At 52.0% G+C, this 19346-nt stretch overlaps 10 protein-coding genes across 10 annotated transcripts; 5 read left to right on the top strand and 5 right to left on the bottom strand.

The window, feature by feature from the left end:
• Nucleotides 1-1263: 1263 nt before the first annotated feature.
• Nucleotides 1264-1851, top strand: J4E79_000134 (uncharacterized protein; the record flags this gene model as incomplete). Its single annotated transcript, XM_049349052.1, has 4 exons — nt 1264-1289; nt 1357-1528; nt 1580-1620; nt 1674-1851. The coding sequence occupies 4 exons, from the start codon at nt 1264-1266 to the stop codon at nt 1849-1851; spliced, it is 417 nt and encodes a 138-aa protein (XP_049215839.1).
• A 90-nt stretch (nt 1852-1941) lies between these two features.
• J4E79_000133 (uncharacterized protein) lies at nt 1942-2905 on the top strand (the record flags this gene model as incomplete). The annotated part of the gene is made up of 4 exons (XM_049349051.1): nt 1942-2047; nt 2102-2231; nt 2292-2664; nt 2885-2905. The coding sequence occupies 4 exons, from the start codon at nt 1942-1944 to the stop codon at nt 2903-2905; spliced, it is 630 nt and encodes a 209-aa protein (XP_049215838.1).
• A 169-nt stretch (nt 2906-3074) lies between these two features.
• On the bottom strand, nt 3075-4206 carry J4E79_000132 (uncharacterized protein; the record flags this gene model as incomplete). The annotated part of the gene is made up of 3 exons (XM_049349050.1): nt 3075-3118; nt 3175-3530; nt 3581-4206. 3 exons carry the CDS (start codon nt 4204-4206, stop codon nt 3075-3077), a joined length of 1026 nt encoding a protein of 341 aa, XP_049215837.1.
• Nucleotides 4207-4846: 640 nt separating this feature from the next.
• J4E79_000131 (uncharacterized protein) lies at nt 4847-5939 on the bottom strand (the record flags this gene model as incomplete). Its single annotated transcript, XM_049349049.1, has 3 exons — nt 4847-5379; nt 5430-5487; nt 5550-5939. 3 exons carry the CDS (start codon nt 5937-5939, stop codon nt 4847-4849), a joined length of 981 nt encoding a protein of 326 aa, XP_049215836.1.
• Nucleotides 5940-8184: 2245 nt separating this feature from the next.
• J4E79_000130 (uncharacterized protein) lies at nt 8185-9611 on the top strand (the record flags this gene model as incomplete). The annotated part of the gene is made up of 3 exons (XM_049349048.1): nt 8185-8946; nt 8997-9047; nt 9096-9611. The coding sequence occupies 3 exons, from the start codon at nt 8185-8187 to the stop codon at nt 9609-9611; spliced, it is 1329 nt and encodes a 442-aa protein (XP_049215835.1).
• Nucleotides 9612-9924: 313 nt separating this feature from the next.
• On the bottom strand, nt 9925-10992 carry J4E79_000129 (uncharacterized protein; the record flags this gene model as incomplete). Its single annotated transcript, XM_049349047.1, has 3 exons — nt 9925-10044; nt 10088-10144; nt 10195-10992. 3 exons carry the CDS (start codon nt 10990-10992, stop codon nt 9925-9927), a joined length of 975 nt encoding a protein of 324 aa, XP_049215834.1.
• A 581-nt stretch (nt 10993-11573) lies between these two features.
• J4E79_000128 (uncharacterized protein) lies at nt 11574-12359 on the bottom strand (the record flags this gene model as incomplete). The annotated part of the gene is made up of 2 exons (XM_049349046.1): nt 11574-11935; nt 12041-12359. 2 exons carry the CDS (start codon nt 12357-12359, stop codon nt 11574-11576), a joined length of 681 nt encoding a protein of 226 aa, XP_049215833.1.
• An 845-nt stretch (nt 12360-13204) lies between these two features.
• Nucleotides 13205-14157, top strand: J4E79_000127 (uncharacterized protein; the record flags this gene model as incomplete). The annotated part of the gene is made up of 2 exons (XM_049349045.1): nt 13205-13487; nt 13544-14157. The coding sequence occupies 2 exons, from the start codon at nt 13205-13207 to the stop codon at nt 14155-14157; spliced, it is 897 nt and encodes a 298-aa protein (XP_049215832.1).
• Nucleotides 14158-15872: 1715 nt separating this feature from the next.
• Nucleotides 15873-16282, top strand: J4E79_000126 (uncharacterized protein; the record flags this gene model as incomplete). Its single annotated transcript, XM_049349044.1, has 2 exons — nt 15873-16182; nt 16224-16282. The coding sequence occupies 2 exons, from the start codon at nt 15873-15875 to the stop codon at nt 16280-16282; spliced, it is 369 nt and encodes a 122-aa protein (XP_049215831.1).
• Nucleotides 16283-17442: 1160 nt separating this feature from the next.
• Nucleotides 17443-18840, bottom strand: J4E79_000125 (uncharacterized protein; the record flags this gene model as incomplete). Its single annotated transcript, XM_049349043.1, has 1 exon — nt 17443-18840. The coding sequence occupies one exon, from the start codon at nt 18838-18840 to the stop codon at nt 17443-17445; it is 1398 nt and encodes a 465-aa protein (XP_049215830.1).
• Nucleotides 18841-19346: the final 506 nt, after the last annotated feature.

Here is a 19346-nt window from a genome sequence, read left to right as displayed (position 1 = left end):
GGTCGTGGGCGAGGGGAGCGTCTACGGGCAGAGGAATATGGTCAGTGGTTGAGGATGGCGGTATGCTAGCAGGCCACAGAGGCCGGGGAGACTGGTGAGAGGTGTAGGCGGGCATGCAACGGGGCGGGAGAGGAACAGGTGTGGTACAGAGGAGGGGAGCATGCCAGCTTACAGCGCAGTGACGCCAAATGTCGTGCCAGCGACCCGAGGCAGGCAGGCAGGCAAGTGTCGAGGCAGGCGGGCAAGCGTTGAGGCCGCCTCAGGGCAGGAGCGGCTCGCCTGGTGGGTTGCGGCTTCCCTGCTCCGTTGGGCAACACGCGCAGGCGTCGTGGCTGCGGCGGATGCCTCTGCTCTCCGCACGCCCGCCTGTTGGAGCCTCGATGCTTTTCGCGCGGTGCTGCCAGAGTGACGTGAATGCAACGTCCAACACGCATCAGCGCTAGCCCGCCCGTAACCGAAACCAGGCTGCCTCCGCGGCGATCCTCGACCTCATGCTCCGAGTTTCTTCATCGCCCGCCATCTGATCGTCGGTCTGCCCAACACCCGAGCAGCGCAAGCAGTGACTAGGCCCTTGTGAAAACCCCCCTGAGACGTCCAAGAAGACGTCTATGCCATCGTCACCAGCCACACCGGGATAGCCCGTCGGCCTGGTGCACACGCGCGGCCAATCACCGTGTACCTCAGAAACACTCGAACCATTCGTTCAGCCTCCCGCCCACGCAACCCGAGGCCATGTTCTCCCACAAACCTCCGATACCATTGTGCCGGGATCGTGGCTCCAAACAAGGTTTCGAGATGCGCGCTGCGACAGGGCTTGCCGCACCATGACCACGCGACAACCCACAGTGCCGATGCCGACAAGAGGCATGCACAGGCCGCGTGGCTCTTTGTGCACCGTTTGATGTGCTTCTGGAAGGCAATCTTAGTTTCAACCAGCGCCGCCTCAATAATGCCGTGCCGAGTCTTGCAACGTGCCCATCGCCCTGTCGCACTTTGGGTGTCGTAACTCGTCCACGATGTATTAGATGTGTGTAGGTCCCGTCTGCCAGCCTCTAGTCTGGCCATCATCCTTCACTTTGCTTTTCGCTTCCTCTTCTCCAGTCGGGCGTTTGGAAACCTTGCGCCGTCGTAGCATCAACTCTCGTAGCCCCATGTCAAACCTTCGGACATCGTATAGCTCAACCAGGTACCGAACTCGCAATGGGGCACATCGTATACGTCGCGAACGGGCGTGACCAAGGGCCCGTCATAGGCCGAGTCAGTATGGCCATGTATACCGTCGCTGTGGCGTTTGTGGCTCTTCGGCAAGCACCCATCTTCGCCACGAGCAAATGTCGTATTGCTAACAAAATGTAGATGCTTCACGCGCGGATACGTTGTCAAGAAATTCGGCCTAGACGATCTCTTCATCGCCATCGCCGTTACCCTCGGAGCCGCACAGACTGTCACCATCATATTGCAAATCGAGCATGGCCAGGGACGACATGCATCAGAGCTTCACGTGGAGCAATTCGACGAGATGCTCATGGTATGTTCAACACACCTTGTGACACTCGACTTAGTACTGACAGTGGACTAGTACCAATGGACCAATATGCTCATCTACTTTGTCGCAAATTGGTATGCTGCAACATCGCTCTTGACATCAGCTTCCAAGATTAACTTTATTGCAGGGCGGTCAAGATGAGCATCTTATCTCTGTACTACCGAATCGGCTATGGAAAACAGGGCCTGCCATGGATCGTGCAGTCACCTGCTGTATGGACAGCGGCCGGCTTTATGACTGCCTTTAGTTTCTCCGTCTTCCTTGTGAGTTTCATGCCCGTCTATCTGTACGAGATGCACAACTGACATCGTCCGGAGGCTCAATTGTTCATCTGTACACCAGTATCACGTGTCTGGGATATCGAAGCCCAACCCGATGGATGCATTAATGCTGCCATGTTCATGGTCATTTCGGGTGCCATCAATGTCGTCACTGATATTGTCTTGTTGATCTTCCCATTGCCTTTGATATGGGTGATCAAATTCAACAAGAGACAAAGGAGTAAGTCGACGTCTTTATGTCTCTATGAACGCTCATTGTTGACCGTCCCTTCAGCGGCTCTAGCAGTCATTCTCTCTATCGGCGTCATCCCGGTCATAGCCAGCACCATGCGCCTTTGCGAGATTGTCATGTCGGACAGTCCCATCAGACCAGGAAGTACATGGCAAGAAGTCGATTTCAGCTGGTACGCCTTCGCCTAGCCCGTTCTCTTTACTAGTAGCATTTTCTGACAAATGAACCGCAGGGGCTGGTCTTGGGTTCCAGTATGGTCCCAAATCGAGGTTGACATTGGCATTCTGGCCGCCTCTCTTCCCTCACTGTCCCCTTTACTCAAACATGTTTTCCACTGTCCCGCTCGAGCCACCACACCTTCCGAGGTACCCACTCTACCAGGATACCGCGGGAGTTGGGGAGAAAAGAACCTGGTCAGCATGGACGACGAGGACGATATCGAGAAATCGCCATGGGACTTTGCATTACCCGAAGAGAAGAATGGCGCATTCGATTTCGATGTGGAGAGGAGATTGACCGTTACGGAGATTGAAATGGGAAAGGCTATGGATATGGGGAATAGTTACTTCGATGATACCGCGTCGGAGGTCGAGGAGAGAGAATCGGTAGGTAGACCGAGTATAGGGGTCGCAAGGACGGCGGATGTTCATGTTCTGTCTCGAACCGGGGTGCCGAGGCTAATAGAGTATAAGAAATTATGACATTACGTTACAATGTTTGCCCTGTGGCCCATAGCGCACTATCTGTTGGTTAGCTGGCATGTACCTTATGTACGTACCGATGCTTGCTTGCAACTGTTTGTAGCAAGCATACTTGCCTTTATAGGCAGTTCTCATCTCATGTTAGAGTAAATCATCAATTCATCTCATATCTACTCACATCCAAGACTATCTGGGATGGTTCAGGTATGGGACCTTCATTTCTTTCGTCTCGTGGTGCATCATGTTAGTGTAGTCATCAGGTGGTATACAGGGTGTTAGTACAAGTCTTCTACCGTCAAAGGGCTTCCGACGCTTCACCAGCGTCCGAAGCTATCGAACGCGGAGCTGAATTGAGTAGCTGGGTCGCGTCAGTCACGATCCTCATCATCATACCGTATGCGTGCGTTCACTTACCGTACCCACTCGTGACAGCGCATTCGCTCGCCTCAGCTTTCTCCATCGCTTTGGGCAGCCACTCCCTAATCTTCTCTTCCCTGTTGTGGTGACTCGGGTGCGTGCTCAGTATCTGCGGCGGCCCCGCCCCACCAGCCTTCTCCATGCGCGTCCAGAACTGCATTGCAGCTTCTGGTCGGTAGCAGCCCTGCGCCATCATCAAGAGACCAATGTAATCGGCTTCAGCTTCGTGCTTGCGGGAGGCGGGCATGGAGAGGAAGAGGTCGAGGAGCATTTTGCCCGAGTAAAAGGAGACATCGAAGAGAGATAGGGCGAGAACACCGAGGAGGATCAGAGGCGCTTGAGACATGCGTTCACTGTTCTTTGGTCAGTGCATGCTTCATCGGTCCGAGATAAGAGTACCAACGCAGTGTGATGCGCAACCACGTGCGCAATCTCATGTCCCAGCACGGCTGCAATGCCATCCTCATCCTTGCACAGAGGCAGAATCCCCGTAAACACAAAGACCTTGCCCCCCGGCGCTACAAACGCGTTCTGTTCCGGAGACTCGATGACGGTGACCTCCCACTGCAAGTCTTTCAACCCTTCGCCCTCGGCATACGGCAACAAACGCTCCAAAACCCTCTTCACCTGCTTCACCCGCGAATCGCTATCCGGTAGTATCCTGCCTTGGTATTCTTGCCGCACTTGCTCTACGGATGACCGTCCCAGCGCTTCTTCGATGCCAGGCGAGATGATGTTGAAGCGGCGGCGACCAGAGACGGGCACTTCTTCGAGATTGTACAGGTAGACGCCGCCAGTGCCCACACTGATCAGACCAACGTCACGGTAAAACGTTGGGCGGGCAGCCCAGCGAAATAGGAGACCGGAGAGGCCACCTGAGGGAGAGTTGAACCGTTTGTATTGCTGGCCACTGCGACCGAGTTGCTGGTAGGCACGGGATTGTGGAAGGCTACGGACATGCTGGAATGAGGGTTGATACGTGCGAGGTAGAGCGCGAATGGGTACGAATCGCGGTCGTATCCGGTACATGGCGGCGTTGATGTGGTGTTTGGGTGAGGTTTGGGCGAGCTTTGGCGATGAGATGGGGAAGGTGACGTGCATGCCTATGAACTCCGCGGGAATGCCAAGACAGCCACGGTTCGCTCCAAGGTCGTCAGCATTGGTCATGTTCGACTTGCGTGACGATCGCCTATCGGCCCAACAGACAGACAGGAACCCCAGTTCACATAGCGCAGTATAGGGATCTATTTAAGAAGATACAAAGCCGTTTCACCTACTTCTCCACAGGCTCACAGGCGTCATCTTCCATCGCGTATCGACAGGCTTGGAACATGGAAAAGTCGTAGCTCAATACGTTGAGCTAATACCGGCGATTCGCAACGTTCCCGTCGTTTACTCGCTCAGTGTTTCCAAATTCATTTCGGGATGCAACTTAAATGATACTCCTAGCTTCCGTCCAGATTGAAGTGGCCTTAACAAACAGATCGGACCTCGGGAACATCGAATGATGCGGCTACAACACGGTCACTTTACAAGAGGAGAGCTAGAGGAACAAGACTTTGAAGGTGGCAACACGTCGTATATATTGTCGCAATACTGTCGCTGCTGACAGCTTTTCGCATTGCACTGTAGTGGTGGTACTTGCTCCTTCGGCTCCATCTTGCTCAAACTATACGTAGGCATACTCTACGTGAACTTCAAGGACGCAGGCATCGGGCTTGTAGGGGACAGGCTCAGGGAAGGGAGAAACCATTGCCGGAGAGGTTGAGCAAGGCGTCTCAGCAGCAGAAGACTCAGCCTTAGTAGGTGTAGCAGACGCAGTGACCACGGCAGACGAGGTAGGAACGACGGCAGAAGACTGGGTGACGGCCGCACTGGTAGCGGAAGAGGCGGCAGCAGAGGATGATGAGCTGGTGGCACCGCACGACGGCAGAGGTGCGACGCTGTCGATCTTGGAGACGACCCAGGAAGAAGCATCGTCGGTGTAGAGTTCAAAGTAGTTCAAGTGGTCGGCCACAACGTTTCCGCCGGCGCAGACTGGGTCGCCGGCAGCACAGTAGGAGCGAAGGACGGGTGCGTAGCGATTGAGGCGAGCAAGATCCTCCGGCTTACGCCCGTTAGACTGCTTGTCGGCACCGTCAAGCACATTGTAGGGCTGGTTGGCGGTATGCATCACGTCTCCCCAGAGGAGAGCCGCGGCGACTGAAACATGTTAGGAAGGACATTGCCGTAGTATCGTCGAAGTCGCTTACCCGCTTTGCCTGCAGCAGAGTTGTTGTCTAGGCCGGTCGAGACGAATGTGCATCCACCCTATATCGCAGTACGTAGTTAGCACATGCCTCACGGGTGCCCGGTTCTCACATGATGCTTACCGGTCCTCCAAGCACATCTCCGGCCACGTGAGCTCCCTCAGAGTACCCATTCACCACAATGTGCGAGCAAGGGCACTTCTCGTTGAAGGCGGTGATCTGAGAGATACCATTGCGAGCGCCCTCAGCAACTTGGTTACAGTAGTCTCCACCAAGGGTTACATCAAACTGGATGTCAATGTAGTCGCAGCTCTTGCCCTGAGCAGTCAACTTGCCGCAGGTGGCCTCGACGAAGGGGAAAGTGCGACCGTCATGGTATGGGGCGTCGTTGCCACGAGCCATGAATATGACCACATCGGCACAAGTTGCGTCGAGCTTCGGGGGCACGGTTTGCGCAGCAGCGAGGGCGGAGAAGGCGCCCAGGGCGATGGTGTTGCGGATACTGAACGACATGATTAAGGATTATGTTTGTATAGTAATGTATAGCGATTAGAGAGTGTGGAGGTGGAGACCGCAGGTAGGGCTGGAGCTGCAAAAAGAACGTGATGGGCCTTTTAGGGGTACCTGGGGTATCACATTGCAGCAAGAGGGGACAGCTTTAATACATGCAGTATACGAACACGTTAAATTTGATCGTTCACCTGGGCGTCAGCATCGCTTACGGTGGAGACGTCTATACGAGCCTGTTGTGGTTCCATCCCTTTTGCCCTGCATAGGTGCCCGAACAATCGTTGCGGTTGCTTGCATCCTCGAGCCACAATCTCGTTAGAGGATTACTAGAAGAAGAAGCTACCAACAGCTGTGTTCTGTTGGCGTTAGTCCTGCCGGTAGCCCAGCCATAAAGGGATAGAACAGCATCAGTGCCACCGGGTATTCTGATATCTCGGCAACCCCTACAAAAAGCTTGGTACTTGAGATTTGGATAACACGGCAGTACGACAAGATGTATTCGTGCATCGGCATCCCGTTGTTCTGCACATGGTGGGTCTCGATGAACGCGTTGCTTCTCAGCTAAAAGATGTTCATGTCACAGCAGCCGTGGTGACATAGCGACGTATCAAAATAAAAAGCGCCTCGCGACTAACGACGGCGCACAATCCTTTTGACTATGGCGACTGAGCCTATGTAGACGCTGTTCACGACTCGCGTCTGTACCTACCTTACAGTTCTCCGTCGTAATAACACTCCCATGGCAATTGGGGTTTCTTCCAATCATGCTAGTCGAGGAGTAGAACTTTCAAATATTGCCCAGCTAGGTCTTTCCAGGGATCTTGCACCTCATCCCACGGCTTCCAGTGATCAACGTGCCAATAGGATTGCGATCCTTGAATAATCCAGGGCAACTGATCCCGCTGGAAGATAGCATCCGTTGCCGAGCCTGGAGATGGAATTTCTTAAGTTTGAGCATCTCGAGACTACTGTTGAGGCATCCATCAGAAATGGTGGTAGAGTGCTCTGGTCAGACACAGAGCGGAAGCGACTTGCAAGACCACGGCCCTCGCGAAGGGTTTATTTCCAATCACGTCAACGTACCGTCGAGACTCACAGACTTTTTCGTCCCCTTCGTGTTTGAACAAAATCTGTCGTTTTTGCTGCCTCTAGAACGACCTAGTTTTCTCTTTCCAAAACGCTCTCCACGCAGGGTCGCACTGAGACTTTTTCAGTGTTTCGTCGTCGCGTTGATAGTACCGTCCCCCAAAGGCTGTCTCAGGTGCGAGTTCCAGCCCAATGCGATGAGTGAAGGGAGTGGCGTACTAGTATCTATCAATCACACACCGAAAAAACTCGGAATATATCACCAGTTCAGCTAGCATCTAAAGCTTGACTAGATTTAGGAAGAACACGAGATATTTTAACATCCGCGAGCACGACTCTTGATAGCTGTTTTCAACTAACCTTTGGACCGGCGAGTCCTCGTTTTTCTTCGAGCCGTTATGAGTGAACCCTAATGATCGCGAAGACGCACCCAATCTACTATCAGCCGCAGTTCTACTTTGTAGAAAAAGAGTAGCCTGCATACTTAAGTGTTAAGATTAAGTAGTAGTAGTAGCACCTAGGTAGTACCTAGTAGAGCCATACGACAAGGTTCTGATTATCGTAAACTTGTTGCGTCACTCCGGCATCATCGATCTCTCCGGTGATATTCTCTTTAGCAAGACTTGACTCGCTGTAGCGGGCATCGTGGCTGCTTCTTTACTGTACTGATATCAGACGGACCTCGGAAGCTGGAAGGCGCGCGCACATGATTGGCTGGGAGAGGCTGTGGGGTAACTCCGCCAAGTCTACCACTTCGCTGCGAACATCACCCTATTGCCACGAGGCTTTGTCCTAAGTAAGATGCGCAAACAATCATTCTAAAAGCCAAACCCAGAACCCATTGCGCGTACTGCGTTGTCTGAGCTACGTAGCTAGGCATTCAATGCGCGAGGCTGGCTTCCGAGCGTTGCTTCAAGCGCAGTGGCAGAGCGTGCCGTATCCGACGTACTCGCCTCGCCTGGCCCGCCGGCAATGACCGCTGCGGCGGGCATCCCGCCACCGATCCCCTCCTATTACCTCATAAATTCGGAAAACTGAGCTTGTAAAATTCGCCAAACTCGATCTCCCGCAAGACGTGACTCAGCAAAGTATGGGTCTGGGGAAGCAGAATCCTGGGGTCGACTGACCTTGCGGTCAAACATCATTTTTGCCGTGCAACAACATGGCCGCCATTGGACCGGATCCACCAACTGAAGAGTTCAGCCAGATCGAAGAGGAGGATATTGCGCCAACCAAGCAAGAAGTATCTTCAACCTTTGATGTCACGAGAGTCGCATCTACCGAGCCGCCTCCCAATGGCGGATGGGTAGCATGGTCACAAGTGCTAGGTGGGCATATCATCACCTTCTTCACCTGGGGCTTCATCACATCATTTGGTATGTTCCAAGCGCACTATACCTCCATTGGACTGTCGACCGCGTCCAATATCTCATGGATCGGTGCACTCACCGTCTTCTTCCTGCTGTCCATCCCTCTTTGGTCTGGCGCCGCGTCAGACACCGGTCATTTCAAGCTTGTTCTGCGCGTAGGCATTGGACTATGGTTGGTCGGCATCTTCATGACAAGTATCTGCAAGGAGTACTGGCAGTTCGTGCTTGCGCAGGGGTTTTGCATCGGTTTCGCAAATGGATGCATGTTCGTGCCCATGGTATCCGTGATCTCGACATATTTCGATGCGACAAAGCGGAGTTTTGCAATTAGTATCACGTTATGCGGGTCGGGCACTGGTGGGCTAGTCATTCCGATCATGCTCAACAGGTTGATTGATCGCATCGGGTTTGGATGGGCGGTGAGGACGTTGGGCTTCATGGCGCTGGTCATGCTATTGATTGCTGAGCGGCTGCTAAAGAAGCGGCTTCCACCAAAGGTTGCGGTCAAGATGCTCGAACCGAGTGAGCTCAAGGACCCGGTCTTTGATCTTTTCGTAAGTGGTCTGATTCGACGAACCCGGGACGTCTTTGCTAACGTACACAGATTCTCGGCTCGGTCTTTTGCTTCGCAGGTCTTTGGTTCGCTTTCTTCTATGTAAGTACATACCGCAATCTTCTTCAACAAATAGCTGACCTTACCCAGATCAATGCTTTCGCTCGAACAACGTTGGGTATGACGTTGGAAGAATCGATACCGCTCCTCTTGGTGCTAAACGGCATCGGCATTCCGGGACGTCTGTTACCCGCGTACGTTGCTGGCCGCTATTGCCGGCCATTGACCATCAGCCTGATCGTCAGTTTCGTCACTGCTCTTCTACTATATTGTTGGATTGCGATCACTTCGACAGCAGGAATGTATGCCTTTGCGGCGCTTTACGGCTTGTTTGCTGCAGGCTTGCAAGCCATGTTCCCTGCAACACTCGCCGATCTTACCCTGGACAACAAGAAAATCGGAACAAGAATGGGCATGGGGTTTGCCTTGTCTAGTTTTGGTTGCCTTATCGGAGGTCCTGGTGGAGGTGCGTTGGTTGAGGTTGGCAACGGATCCTATCTGTATGGACAGGTGCTTGCTGGCTCATGCGGTGTATTGGGCTTCATGTGTTTCTTGGTAGCGGCATTGATACATAAGAGGCAGGCAAAGCTGTTCGATGGCGTCTAAAGAGGTGTTGTGGCGACTCATGTCCTCAAGGCTTTCGGCCGGTGTCGGGAAGCGTTGCATCACATTCATGCAAAATGGGAGCCAAGATCTCGCCGCCCTGTCATTGCCTTATTTCCTCGCAAGGACCGCGAAAGCCAGAACGAAGAAGCTTAGATCGAAGGAGGTAGCCATTCATAGCATTGGGTCGTGTTTCTCATGCATGTTTTGTACACTACCTACGTTCGCCCGTTGTTGGCCTTTCCGCCAGACCGTGGAACGCGTTTGAATTATATATCTACGTGTTTATTCGTTTTCATAACACTTTGAATATCACCTAAAACACGCCCGGAATAGGTGGCCCCCAGATCTTGAGCGCCTGTGGCCCAGCAGGAACGTGCGATACCTCCGTCTCAGCATTGACCAAATCGCCATCCGCATAGTGCTCCTTGTAACGCTGTTATTATCAGGCCAATCAAATTATGACAAGTGTTGCCTACCAATATGAACTTGCTGGTATCAAACCAGTAGTCAAAGACTTGACTTCCGAGGACATGCTGTTCCCGGTTAGCAGTTCGTCCACAACCATGGAGTTGATGTAACCAACTCTTCCAACACCCCAACAACTCTCATATCCTTTCGACTCAAGATAGTCATGGCCCAAATGCTCGACGTCGAAGTCATGGGTCTCAAACGCAGAATGCGCAACAGTAGGTTCGTAGTCCGGTTTGACCCGCTTAAAGAAGAAGGCATGGTGATCTGTGTACTCCAAACCACGATCGATATGGAAGAAGCATGTGATGGGCTTATCGTCTTTGTAAACGATATCCGATGGAGCGAGAGCGAGAGTCTTGGTGTACCAGTCATACATCTGTTGATACGCGCCATCTGGATATGTCACACCGTAGTGACCCCAGCGATGAACGGGAGCTGGGCCGAGCTCAAAGCGCTGGAATTTGCCCTTTCGTGGCTTTTCGTCCTCGTAATTGACGACCAGCTTCTTCAGAGCTGGCGGTTCGGCCTCCTTCTTTTGTTGACCATGAATGAGATAGACATGGTGGCCTACAGGGTCGGTGAGCTTAACATAATTCCCTCCTCCTGGAGCGTCGAGAGGTGCAATAGAAGTAGCTCCATCTATCTGACTTGCGCACTCCAGCTCTCCTCTACTCTCCACTTCATATGCTGCTCCTTCGAAACTGCTCTTGCCGTCGGCTTGACGTGCGATGTATACAAAGGGCTCCACGCCATACCCTTTGAAGAAGATCTGGTTTTGGGGATCTTCTCGCGCGATGGACAGTCCGAAGTCGAGGAGAAATTGACGCGCCTTGGTTAGGTCGGCATGGTAGTAGATGACGAACGCCGTTGCCTTGAGACGGATCCTCATGTCGTTGTCAGGTATCGGCATGTCGTATGATTCAAAACAAAAGTGTAATAATCTATGCGCAAGCGTCGTTGGTTGAGCGGATGATATACAGTGCTGCAATCCGATGTATGTTGATATACTCTACTAACCTCGAGCTGTCAGCTCAAGCACGTGGAGGCTATGTAGCTTGCCTTCCGCGACCGCTTTACATCAGTTGTGGAACCGAGGTACCGGTACAGCGTCATCAGTCGACGGTGTCAGGTTCCAAGGAGCTAGTACGCTGGGGTTCGTAAAGACCAAGTGGGTTAGCAATAGTTGTGGTTCTGACGTAGGCGGGTAAGGTGGTGTGAGCACATTGATACCACCTTATCCTGGGAATTCTATCTGCCCTAGTAGCTAGCGTTTGACCAAGACCGTTCAACTGAAGCCGGAAATTAGTTTGTCAAACTTCTAAATTTGCATGCAACACTGCGAGTGCATGTTCGAAGGAAGGGTGATTTGCATAGCGCGCAAAGTGTCGCAGGTGTGATTGACGCGCTGTGAACAGGAAGTAAACTGATTCATTCTGCCCTGCTTATAATACATTTGAGCACATGTATACACGGTCACTGGAAGAACTTGATTTATTCGTAGTATCCTGGCGCTAAGTTGTACTGAAAGAGTACATCACGATCGTGTCCGAAGATGAGTCGCGCATTAGTCAACTTCTGCAAAGAGTGTATCATCTGGTTGGATCTTGACCAAGATGCATGGTCCCTGGTAAACCAACCCTGGGTGGCAAGAGACTCGTAGTTCTCTTTGACAACATATTGGTCAGTGGTAAAAACCCACGTCCCGCTGTTTTTGAGGTTCACCTGGAGGATTGAGAGGCCGGGGGTATGACCGGGGCTGTGGCGGATGATCAACCCAGTGTTCAGCTCGAATCCGTCGCCGTGGAACGGTTTCCAGTTAAGATCGAATTGAAGATAGGTAGGCAGATAGACACCTGCATAGAGTTTTGAGTCAGCCTTGCCGACCCTGTAATTCATAATGTTCCATAAGACACATTATGACTACGAGTGGGGTGCATGTCTCTGTGACAATGACTTACCAAGATCTGTTTTTGTCGCAACGCTGTAAAATGCGTTCTTCAGTTCCTGCTCATGTGTATAGATAGGGACGTCCGTTCCCCGAAAATACTCTAATCCTCCAGCATGATCAAGATGAAGATGGCCCATGATGACGGCCTTAACGTCTTTGATGTCATTGCCAGTTTTCCGAATGGCAACATCCAAGTCATGATCCTCGCAATAGTTTTCCCGAGCAAAGATGTCGTTGAGCTGTGGTCCCCAAACGTCTGGGTAATCTTTTCCAGGACCAGTCTCGAAGAGCACGAGTCCTTCAGTAGGATGAGAGACCAAAGCACACATCATTACCATTGACCTTCGAGCATGTTGTTGCGGGTTCAACTTGCTTGCAGTAGAAGCATTCGCCTACATAGCCGAGTCAATCTGCTGTTTTCTGATACCAGCGCCAGCGTTGTTGTGCTGAATGGATTGAGACGTACCCCGGTGATCATGAAAGCCTCATCAGCTACCACATCTCCTACATGAAGAAGCCAAAGCTTCGTTCCCTGAAAACACGATGAGTACAACGCGTCGTTCTGGAAAGCGAGGGCTTACATCAGGTGCCAGACTCCCAGGAATATTCATCATCCCAAACCGTTTCTCCGTGAACAGTCGTGTATTGACGCAATGAAGTCTGGCAAGTGAACTACGTGAAGAACTTAGCAGAGCCTATGAAACCACGTGAACAGACTTCGCTGCTTGCTATTATGTAGACATACACCATCTGAAAAGCAGCCACCTGTGTATCTGGATTCTGACTGACTATGCGCGTTGTGGTACGCGTTTACCCCGCTTCAAAAGCAGCCCAAGTAGCCCACATAGTCAAGCTGCGTATTGTCCGCGGATGTATTCCGAAAACCAAGACTGCAACTTATCGCTGACAAATTCAAATTGATTCGACTTCAGTCTCTGTATTTTGGTACAGCGGATAAGGTGGTATGCCTTGGCTGGTTCCTGGGTCGGAAAGCGGATACGCTGCCTTTCGACCACTGATATTCATGCGCGTTTCCGAGAACCACACTGCATATGCTGATAGAGGAGTGAGAGTTGGTGAACTCCGACAACACATAGGAGCTGCCTTTGCCTTGAGAGCTGTGCGACCTGCTAGCTCCAACTCTTTTTCCCTATTCCGCGATTAGCTGTTCACGATGTCTTCAGAGCCAGTTGCGTGGGATAGATTTGTTCGTTACATTGCGCAAGGGACTGATCAGGATATTCGTTATGGCGACCCCATCATTTCAGGCTCAGACGTGGATTTGATTGCTCAGATTGCAGAGGAAGGAAAACTTGAAGTAAAGAGGTTGCATGGAAACGATCCGCTGAGTGCGACACCAACAGGCGAGATCGACAAAGTGGCGAGGCTGCTGGGACCGCTCGAGCCAGCTCATGTCCCAATCATCCGTTGCATTGGATTGAATTACAAAACACACAGTATGTATAGGATTGGAACACTAGTGGGAGAAGCACCCGATCTAACAGATTCCAAGTTCTCGAGACCGGACGGCCGCTTCCAACGTGTCCAACGGTTTTTACTAAGCCAGGGCCAGCCGTTGCGGATCACGGCGAGGACGTCCCAATTCCTTGTTTCGCACAGGAGCAATGCGATTACGAGGGTGAACTGGTCATTGTCATCGGCAAAGACGCAAAGAACATAGTGGAAGCCGATGCGTTGGACTATGTGGCTGGATATACTGCAGGTAACGATGTCTCCGCGCGCGACTGGCAAAGAGAAGCTGGGAAAGCAGGGCCTGTTCCGCAGTGGTCCTTCAGCAAGTCATTCGACAAGTACGCGCCGCTGGGACCGTGTATCGTAGCCACTCACGTCCTAGGAGAAGCCAACAAACAGTCGCTGAGGACGATGGTCAATGGGGAAATCAGACAGGAAAGCAATACGTCAGATCTGTGCTTTGGCGTCCGACGACTTGTCGCATTTTGCAGTCAAGGCCAGACTCTTCAGCGAGGCTCGTTGATCATGACCGGGACTCCAGGTGGAGTCGCACTGTTCATGAAGCCGCAAGCCTTTCTTGAAGATGGGGACAGCGTCGAGGTGGAGATTGGAGGAATTGGCCGAATGTCGAATCGCATGTCGTTTGATGCATGATGAGAAAGTAGACAGCACGTCCCGTTGAATCCATGTCCGTAGAGATGGATGGCAGGAATCGGTACCATGTGTCCATAGCAATTCAAGTCGTGATCTTGAGTCCTGGGAAGCGCGTGCAAGCAGATCGAGGCGAGAACATCAGCTAGCTCGACCCCGCAGCCCTCGCCCGCCGGTCGCGTTAGCGTGCCAAGGGCAGCCCGACGGCTCGAGTGCTGAGCCGACAGTCAGTGCCAACATGCATAACATGCCCAGGTGCCTTCGCCGCGCCATGGAGAAGCCGTTCGGGCTCTCCAAGTCTTTCATCTCATCCTCACATCATGTACCCATGCACCAAATGCGAAAGGACCTATCGTTCGCAAAACTCCTTGACGCGTCATCAACACAGCCACCAAAAGACCTGCAAGCACCGCTGTTCAACTTGTGGCGTCGTCTTCCATCGCAGGGATCTTTTGTCTCGACACTCGAAGCTTCACCAGCCTTCGTCTCTCAACGACACAGTTGAACCGCCATCTGCCCAGATCGGCAGTGCAACTGCCGCATCGGGAAGGCAGCGATGTCATACCGCGTGTCTCCGATGTAGAGAGTTGAGGACGAAATGTGATGGACAGCGTCCGTGCTATACATGTCTGAACACCGACTCTTCCTGTCAATACTCCAGCCGTTCCAATAGGCTGAGCCAGGTTCTTCCACATGTCGCGACACCGGCCACCGATGCACCTCCACACGAGTCCAACCAACATGACGACCAGCCAGACGATGTGGGCTGCTTGTCGTACGAGGGATCATGCTTGCCTATCCAGAGCGCCGAGCATCCGAGAGAACATGATCTCCATCCAGGTACCCATCATATACGCCAGAGCTCCCTGGACAGACAGTCAATCTACGATCCGTACAACGATTGCTTGTTAGCGGGCATACCTATTCGTCCCGAACACTCCACATCCTCCGTCGCAACCGGTGAGACGTCCGATATAGGAACCATGTCTTGGCCGTGGCTACACGAAAACCTCTTTCTACCTGCCGACCCCCACTCGTTGGCCAACACGATGAGCTCTGTGCAATTCCCATATTCCCAAGACGAAACGCTTGCCGGACTTGACTTGGAATCCTTCGCCAATCTTGGCTCGCTGTCAACGCAGAGTCATGTCGGCCAACCGGACGTGGAGATGCTCTTAGGGCAGACTTCTGCGTCAGACGGATCGAGCAGCACAGCACATCACCAAGCCTCAACGAATATCTTCGCCACGGGCACGTTGGAGGATACGTGTAAGTCATCGTTCGATAGCGTGATGTGGAGCATTCTTACTGATATGAAAATAGGCAGTCTGGATCAAAGTGCGTCGATCACATCCAGAGACAATCAAAACCTAGTCATTGAGAATCTAGTCAGCCTCGCTTCCTCACCAGCGTGGGGTAATCAGTCAGAAAAGGACCGTGCAAACTCCTGGGCCCTCGCTTCTGCCAAAGTTGCACTCGCATTTGGGCTCACTAATTATCAAGAGTGCTCGGGTTCGTCAGCACTCTACGACTTCTGCGCCAAGTACGTAGAACATTTCGGACCGCTATGGCCCCTGTTCAGCTTGCAAACCTTGGACCTCGACGCTCTTCATCCAATCCTTTTTCTCGTTCTTACTTCGATCGGATCGATGTATTGCGGCTCCAACGCGAGCAATTATGGGGCCATGATGCATACCACCATCCGGAGCACTCTTACCATGGTATGGGAGCTTGAAAACGAAGAGCTCGGTCTTCTCTGGCTGGCACAAGCGCGACTGCTGACTCAGGTAGCTGCGCTGTATTTCGGACAGCCAAAGGCTTTCACCTACGCCCACCATCTCGGCGCCTTGCTTGTCGCTCAAGCTCGGAGGATGGATCTCTTCTCAGCCGCATATTTTGACAAAGCTATGCAAAGGCTACAACGCATGAAAGACACTGCTTCAGATGAGGAGCGTCTGGAGATGTGGTTACAACTGGAGACACGTCGACGATTAGCATTCGGTATATTCCGCGGCGACAGCTACACTAGTGTGTTGCTACACAGCAAACCTCTAATCTCAATGGAGGAGATCGACCTTCAGCTGCCAATGTGCGACGCTGTATGGCGAAGCAAGAAGATGTCCCCTAGCTTGTGCCTGCAGATGATAGAGCATGACCAAACGCCTAGTAGAGAACTATGGGCTTCTGATATCTATCGTATCGCCATGGATAAGAATGAGCCGCTTCCACCTCTGGATCCTGCAGGACAAGAGCTTCTCATGTTCGGACTGCAATACTCTATTTGGCGCTTTTCCAAGGACCACAATATGTTCACCCGTTTGTCCGGAGATCTTGAAGACTTTAGTAGCGATGACTTATCATCTGTTTCTTCTGATAATCCCTGCGAATCCATTGCCAGCAGGAGCCCTGGTTCGGAAAGGCCCAGCACAAGACGTCTATCAAAAAGCGCTACCAAGTCTTCAGAGACACACTGTTTGGATAGTACGGTACGTCGGATGGAGGATTTACGGCAGCAGCACCGACGTTTACTTTCTGCTCTTGAGAAGTGGGAGCAAAGCCTTCCTCTAGTCAAGACATTCGTGAGAACCAATCTCGACCGTAGCTGTTTGATGAGTGGTCTAATACTCTTTCACTTGGGGCATCTTCGCCTACATGTCCCACTCGAAGACCTCCATCAAATTCAGTATCGACTTGCCGATAATCTTACTATCGAAGATCGTCTCGTTGATAAGGCGCGCAAATGGGCCAACTCACGACAAGGTCGGATTGCGGCTGAGCGGGCCTACAGTATCTGGAACATTATAGACCGAGAGTCAAAGCTGGAGAAGGAAAAGAGGGTAAATTTCAACCTATTGGCTTTCATAGGTTTACATCACAGCACAGTAGCTGTATGGGCATACACAGGAGCGCGTAACGACAAGGTCAATAGGAACTCTGTAGAGTCTTCAATCGTACTGCAAGCGCGCGAGGAGACCACGGCTATTGATCCGCAGAGAATTGGCACGTTGTCGTCGTTCGTGGATTTATATGGCCGCATAAGCCCTGCGGGCTGGTCGTCGTTTGCGAAAGCAGCAGGCACGCTATCAAAGCAGCACTTTCCCGTCACTAAAGGATGTTGATTAAGACGAAGTGGTATGCCATTGCATTGAGGGGCTATCAGTAGCGCGCATCACACAAGCACGTTCAAACATCAGATTTCGTGCTTCGACTGGGTTATGTAGAAGTATCGGTTATTATTGTGTAACTTCCAAGGTCACAACTAGTCCTCCCGAGCCACGTGACGAAGTATTACGCCTCCAATCGTCTGAACTTCAACCAACAAGAGCCCGTCTTCGATCCAGCTGCGAAGACGTCCGCCAGAGCCAGGTTGTCTTCTTCCATGCCGGGGGGCATTGTTGCTTTGAACTTTCGAAAGATCAAACCTAGCATGTACTTGAGTTCTGTCAAAGCCAGATTCGAGCCCGGACAGGCACGAGAACCATGGCCGAACGGAATCCAGTTCAGTTTCATACGTTCATCAGCGCTGATCCAGCGCTCAGGTTTCCAAAGCTGCGGCTCTGGATAAACCTCTTCCAGCTGTCCCTGGTTGAGCGCTGCAGTCGATGCGATCACGCCTCTCGGGACTTGCTTTCCAGCGATTACAAGATCCTTCCCCAAATGTCTTTCGAGTGGCCCTGGGATCATAGGGTACATCCGCATGGTCTCCCGAATAACACCGTCGAGAAATTCGAGATTCATGGTGCGCTTGATGTCGAAGCTTTCCAAGTCGGGCAAGGCTTCAATGAGTTCCGCACGAAGTCGCTCCTGGGCCTCGGGATGGCGAGTCAGAAGCCAGCAAGCAAACGCAGCGGTATGCGAAGTAGTCGAGGAACCCGCTGCGAGCATCTCGACCATGTATGCGGGAATGTCTTCCGGAGGAACGGCAGATGCGTTTACTTTGTTCATAGACTGCAGCATCGAGAGAACATCCTTTTGTCGGCCAGCAGCGTTCTCACTATTCTCCCAGCGGTTCAAAGCTTCTTTTGCCGTGACATCCATATCATGGCAATCTTTCCTTAATGTCTTCCACTTCTCATTGCCGAACCATCTGACGTAGAAATCTGCTCCAGGGATGAAGCTCTTCATCGCGTTCCAAGTGCTAAACGCGTGAAACCGTCGAAGAAAAGCCGGTGCGTCGTTCTCCTTGTAGTTGTGCAGCAGTCTGTGTTCTTCGGCCCAGAGTACATCGGTCACAATGTCCAGCGCAAGTAAGCGGAAGACGACGACTCCGTCAACGGCTTCTTCGGCCTCATCCTTACGATGGAGCAGCTGGATGAAATCCTCGACGTGCGACTGGATGTTCTCCACCAAAGCCGCGAGGTTTTTGTTCTGGAAGCATTGGATCAAATTGTTGCGTGATGGGGCTGCAGACGGGTAGTCCACGAAACCGAGAGTGGACACGACGCCTTTCCAGCTTCCCATCGAGGAGTAGAATGAGGTCTTGAGTGCAGATTTGTCATATATCGTTTTCATTGCATTTTCGTCCACAGTGTGAACTTGATCCGTTGCGATGACGACAATGGGTCCATACTGATCAAGAAGCTTCGTAACGTAGTCCGACCGTCTACGCTTGTACGTGGCATATTTTAGTGGCAACTTGGAGACCCGCGCGTACCAGGGGCCTGGTATGTGTCTAACTGGAGACATCAAGAAAGGGTACAAGATCTACAATTCGTTGTTCTGTTAGTTCCGTTTGTGATTCTGATAGCAAGAAGATGGGTGTGGCTCACGAGAGTGTTCAACAGATACAGGGAGACAGCAATCAGCCCCCATCGAAGCATTAGCAGTAGTCCGACGGGACTCTTTGCTACTGCAGCAGCTATTACCGTCATAATGAATTGCGCCAGATAATACCGAAGTTCTTTGCGACGAAAGTATTTTCACGCGATTTTGATGACCAAAAACGCGTTGTACAGGATGATTCTTCTACGAAGACCTTTGGCGAGGATTTAATGTTGCGCAGGTCTCCTTAATGCGACACCCAAATCCTGCTCAATTTCCGACACCTGGAGAGAGCTGCCACAAAAGCCGTCCGGCATTAGTGTGACGTCATGGACTTCTGCAGCACTTGCACCCTAGCTCACAGCATGGGCCGCAGCCCTACCTAGGTAGCTCAATTTTGGCCAGGAGATAACCTTCTTTTTCCAACATTT

The sequence above is a fragment of the Alternaria viburni genome (assembly GCF_023758015.1).
Source record: "Alternaria viburni strain BMP 2772 chromosome Unknown scaffold_1, whole genome shotgun sequence".
NCBI classification, from domain to species: domain Eukaryota; kingdom Fungi; phylum Ascomycota; class Dothideomycetes; order Pleosporales; family Pleosporaceae; genus Alternaria; species Alternaria viburni.
The sequence above is the reverse complement of the archived record's forward strand: the minus strand, read 5'-3'. Positions and strand labels throughout refer to the sequence as shown.